Source organism: Micropterus dolomieu, linkage group LG12 (assembly GCF_021292245.1).
Source record: "Micropterus dolomieu isolate WLL.071019.BEF.003 ecotype Adirondacks linkage group LG12, ASM2129224v1, whole genome shotgun sequence".
Lineage (NCBI taxonomy): Eukaryota > Metazoa > Chordata > Actinopteri > Centrarchiformes > Centrarchidae > Micropterus > Micropterus dolomieu.
In genome coordinates this window covers 24,189,403-24,194,675 of record NC_060161.1, presented here as the reverse complement: position 1 = coordinate 24,194,675, position 5,273 = coordinate 24,189,403, and the positions used below count along the sequence as shown (strand labels likewise).

Sequence of the window (5,273 nt, the reverse complement as noted above, 5' to 3'; positions counted from 1 at the left end):
CACTCCAGTAAAACTGTGCATGAGTTAGTCGAGCTGTTCCAGGTGGAATTGGCAGTCAGGACAGGCTGTTCAGTTATGGGCTCTACTGAGGCAGGTGGGTGACAGAGTGAAGACAGTATCAAGGTGACAAAACCTTCTGAAAATGCTGTTTAAAGTTGAATTTCTTCCTTGGTTTCATGCTTGTTGGAGTAAAATATTGTGTGTAACAATAAACAGAACTGTGTGAGTTCAGTTTAGACAGATTCTTGGTTTGGAAATAAATCACTTAATTCCCAATAATGCTATTAAATAAGTAAATCTGACTTTACTACATTTACTGACACAGTTTTACAGAAACAGATGAATCTTACCATGAACTTGCAGCTTGATGGTGACGGTGTCCCTTTGTTTGTCATTTACCTCTGAGTTTAAACTGAAATCACCAGAATCTTTAAGAGTCAGGCTTCTCAGTGTTAAACTAAAGTCTGAGGCATTTAGTTCTAATCTGCCCTTGAACTGCTCTATTTCAGGAACAACCTTGTCTTTTTCTGCAATTATTGACCCTCTGTATCTCCATCTTGCCACGGTGACCCCTTCACTTGGTAAGCATGATGAAAGCACCACGGTGTCTCCAACTTTTTTATGGATGACACTATGGATGACACAGCTAGAAGCCTCCACATCTGAAACATTAAAGCAAAACAGCTGAGTGAGTATAATCCTTTTGTCATTGGAAGTGATGAGAATAACTTGTAACCAGCTTATAACAACATTTAAAAAGTTAGAGAAAGTTTTTTTCTGACTCATTGTTTCCCTGCAGCCTGCTAACAAAATGTCAGTACACAAAGAACATTGCTGATGAACATGGTCACAGGTGAAACAGAATTTATACTTTAAACCATATTGGGCTGTGAAACGATGTTTATCAGTAGATTAACCCTATGAACCACAGGGTTCAGATATGATACAAAATTATTCACATGAGGAAATGCTCATGTGAATCATTTTGTAACTCTTAAATGGTCGGGAGTATGCTGACCACTTATTTTGTCATGTGAAAATGAGATTTGTTGGAAACAACAAAACATTTGCCTTAGATTGATTTTATTTTCAAGCTGACAACTAAAATAACCTTTGGAAAAACATTTTGTTTTGTGCTAACAACTATAATTAGGTGAGGCAAGGCAAGTTAAACACAGAGGCAGTGCTTTACATAAGGCAAAGAAATGAAATAGAACAACATTTGAAAATACAGTTAAAAGGACATTTTGATTAGATTAGCTTTTATGTAATGGTAACCACATGAGATTCAAATGATATGCAGACATTCAGGAACAAACAGCGGCACAATTCTAAGCTCATTTAAGAGTTCGTCAGCCAAACAAATACGTCTTACAACTGTAAAACTGCACAGCCGTACAGAGCAGAGATATACGTACCATGGAGAGGGAGCCCAAACAGCAGCAGAGCACCGCATATGCAGAAGCAGCTCAAGCATCGGAAACGGCCATCGACCATTATTGTTGGGAGGGGAACAGCGTCTGTTTCCTCTTCTGGTCTATCAAACTCTCCTGACAGTGGAACAGAAAGCAAAACATGCAGTCTGACCGGGCCTGATAATAATAATAATAATAAAAAAAAAAAACAACAACAAGTTGAGCAAATTAAAGTTGAATAAGACATAATTAGTTAGATGTTTTGCAAAATTACATCCAGCTAAATGTAAGTTTATTTAATACCGGTAGGTGACAAAATAAGTTAAATCACTATAAACCATGTTAATTGTAACCCTGACTGCATTATTAACTACAAACTAAACTATACACCTACTACATTTTATCGAAGAAACTATCAATACTCTACTTCAGAGAAACATCTCATCTAGATGTGCCGAGGTTGGGGTCCGTATTTGCTAACAACAGAGCAAGAATAACGTTACCACATCCTGTCATGCTGGAGGCAAAAACTTTACTAGATGATGTCTTCAGATTTTCCTAAATGTCAATTACTTATTTTAACGACACTTCTGTTAATAGGGTTAACTGATGAGCTGACTGGAAATACTTGGTAAAGCGAAAGAAAAAAAAAAAACCATTACCAATGTTGCTGAAATTTATTTTGAAAGAAGAGATCCAGAAAAAAATAACGCTGGTCAAATCATAGAACAGACAAGTTAAATAATACGCCAGACTGCTCATATATAAAACTCTGAAACACAAACCAGATGAGTTCAAAGTTTTTAATTAAACAAAAATATTGAAACAAAGTTGGAGCAATTACTACTATGTAAAATATTTACCAACATAAAATCAATCTCACTGTAATCATGATACTCTTTACTTTGGTATTTACTTTGATTAATTAATGAAGGAAAACATAGTTGCCTTATTCAAACAACAACCCCGATTATTTGCCCAAATGAATGAAAACAATTTAACATTTATTAAACAAACTACAAGACATTACATAGTAAAAAAACAAAACATCACGCATTAAATTATGCATCATGCACGCACTCACAGACTCACATCTGCAAAGATGTACAGGAACAAACCAAGTAGGGTGGTGATGGCGCATAGATAAGATGCACCATTGTGTCCCTGAGCAAGACACTTAACCCCTAGTTGCTCCAGAGATGTGTGACCTCTGAGATGTATAGCAGTTGTAAGTCGCTTTGGATAAAAGCGTCAGCTAAATGAATAAATGTAAATGAAAGTAACTGAAAGCAAAACTACAGGGCACCACCAAGTGGCTGATAAGGTCAACCTGCAGGCATGAGGAAACGATTTCAGTGTGAAAACAATATTCAAAGCTTCGTTAAAAGTAATATGTATCCTTGCTACAAATTACACCATGAAAGACCAAACTTAAAAATGTACGAAAGAAAAGCGTTCATTTTCTCTCCATGATAAAGTAAATCTATAAAAGGACAGATGAATTTACATGCATGTAATGTTTTTTCAACACTTAATATATGAAGAGAAAATTGTTGTTGTTGTCCATCCATAACTGTGACTAGTGAAGCTGCACCACATGAGATGTTAACGGTTAAATACACCTGTATCATCTGCATACAATCCAGGTATGATCACATTAACCACAGAAAGTGTCACATTTTGCTCTTCACTCCCTGTCCGCAGCCACACTCTCTCATCCCCGGCCCTCTGCATTGATCTCCGTCTCTGTCTAACCACACCTGCCGTCCTCATGTTGTCCACAAGATGCCCTCGGACTTTCCCTCCTTTTACTACCATCAGGTGCGTTTGACTTCATGCAGCGCTGACGTTATTTTATGCATGCTGGTTAGAAATTTTGTCCGTCTTTCACCGGCTCACTTTCTTGCTCACAGTAAACTCAGACTCTACCAGGGGTATAATGCGTCTGACTTGATGGCAGTGGTTTTATATGCAGTTGCCTGCAGCTCACATTTGACCATCGAGTCGGCGAAAGTCAGCCGCAGTCATCTCGAATGCACCTTCTGACTGCAACATTTAACTACACATCTGGAGCGAGTTCAGCGGCGACAAAACGTAGCAAAGTGTTTTTTCTACGGAAACGAACACCCTGCTGTGTACGCAAGCGCACTGCATTTTCCTGCCTTTTTAACACAGTTGTGTGAACTCATTCCGTCATCATCCACTGACCATTTATACCAGTTCACTTCCTTTGTTCATTGTCAAGTTCTTCCTAGTTGTCATGTGCCTAGTTGGGTTTTGCTTGCAAGTTTTTGTTACATGGGCATGTTCCTGCCTGCACCGGCATATTATCTTCTTCTCTTCCCACAAGCCATCACTATGACGAACAGCTGATTTCTGACTCAAAGTGTCAGGAATAATTCTTGTACAATAACCCAGTAACTCTGCCTCTAATCTGCCACCTGTTTACTGGCTAACACTTATTTATTCAGTCAGTGCTGTTCATACTGTTATATTGTCATATTGTATATACTGTATACCAATCCACCTCAAATCATTCCTCCTGCACAAAATACTTATTTATTCCAGTAACCTTTTCACTATGCTTCATTGCACTGTGTACATGTAATGTAGCTGTATATCAAATCCACCGACATGTACATACTCCTGCATCCTTTGCACTCTGCTCACTGCTACTATTTGTCAATATGTCTATACTGTTTTTGTTCATAGTGTGAGTTTTTGTGTTTTCTACACTGAAGTCTGTGTCTGACTTTATTATTGTGATTTTGTATTTTTGTATAAGTAGCACATCGTGAGCAATGTACAATCCAGAGTCAAATTCCTCTTATGTGTACACATACCTGGCAATAAAGCCGATTCTGATATAAGCTAATCACCAAATAAATCATTAAACTAAATCCATTTGCCTGTTCTGTCTGTGTTTGGGTCTAATCCCTGTAGTCTTGCATGACCCATAATTGATAGCAAGTAACAAGCTGAACCTCAACAGCCAAACAAACTTTTTTCCTAAACAGCATGGAACGAGAAGCGGTCCTGAAAAGACTTGACCAACATTAAGTTAGATCTTTATTTAACTGTGACTGTTACATCCTGAAGTAACAATGTTGTTAGAAGCATAACTTATTGCATTATGCGGCATTCAGACCAAACGTGAATTTAATCCACGCAACGCTCTCCTCGCTGGGGTTTTATTGCTGGACAACTGCTGAGTGTTCGCACAACGCGATAACGCGAATAAATAACTCGCCATTACTACAGCTTTAGGAAACCAAAGTAAACATTTTGCTGTGATTAAATAGCAATAAACGTGTCAAACTGATGCCGAAATAACTACAGTATGATGTAGATTTGGTAAACAAATGAATTCATGCTTTGTCAGGTCTGTCAGCAAAACAGCAGGACAACAAATTCTAAAATGTTTGTTTTCTGAATGGAGTTCGGATCGATCAGGGCTATGCTACGCTAACTTGGTCACAGTAAAGTACAATGATAGCTGGAATAAAGTTACATACACGTGTTTTCTGATCTCACCAGGTAGTTCAACCACCTCGCTTTCTTTTCTCCCAGCAATGTTTAGTTTTGTCCGGTTTTTATATCAAGTAGTGCCAATAAACGACGCTAACAACACTGGAACCGGATGTGCACGGAATCTAGCTGCTGAGAAACTCGAGTTAAGATAAATCAACGTTGTAATCCCAAAAATTTAAGTAAAAAGCTAATTTAATTTTTAAAAATGTTAGAATCAAAAGGAGCTTCCAAGTAGTGTTTTACACATACGAGGAATTTGCTGTGGTGAAAAGGTGCTACACGTACACAAACATACACTCAACATAAATAAATGTAGAAATATATAAA

At 37.8% G+C, this 5,273-nt stretch overlaps 1 protein-coding gene across 5 annotated transcripts in view; it reads right to left on the bottom strand.

The window, feature by feature from the left end:
- Nucleotides 1-4,957, bottom strand: part of LOC123979808 (SLAM family member 8-like) — a 19,034-nt gene extending 14,077 nt beyond the window's left edge. For 2 of the 5 annotated variants that reach the window (XM_046063906.1, XM_046063908.1), the window contains exons 1-3: nucleotides 4,931-4,957; nucleotides 1,419-1,592; nucleotides 601-662 (exon numbers count right to left, since the gene is read on the bottom strand). In XM_046063906.1, the coding sequence (XP_045919862.1) occupies nucleotides 601-662; nucleotides 1,419-1,497 (141 nt within the window). In that variant the 5' untranslated portion in view covers nucleotides 1,498-1,592; nucleotides 4,931-4,957. Of the gene's footprint in view, nucleotides 1-13; nucleotides 86-350; nucleotides 663-1,418; nucleotides 1,593-4,930 lie in introns of all 5 variants that reach the window. The other 3 variants (XM_046063910.1, XM_046063909.1, XM_046063907.1) reach the window with 3 other exon arrangements.
- Nucleotides 4,958-5,273: the final 316 nt, after the last annotated feature.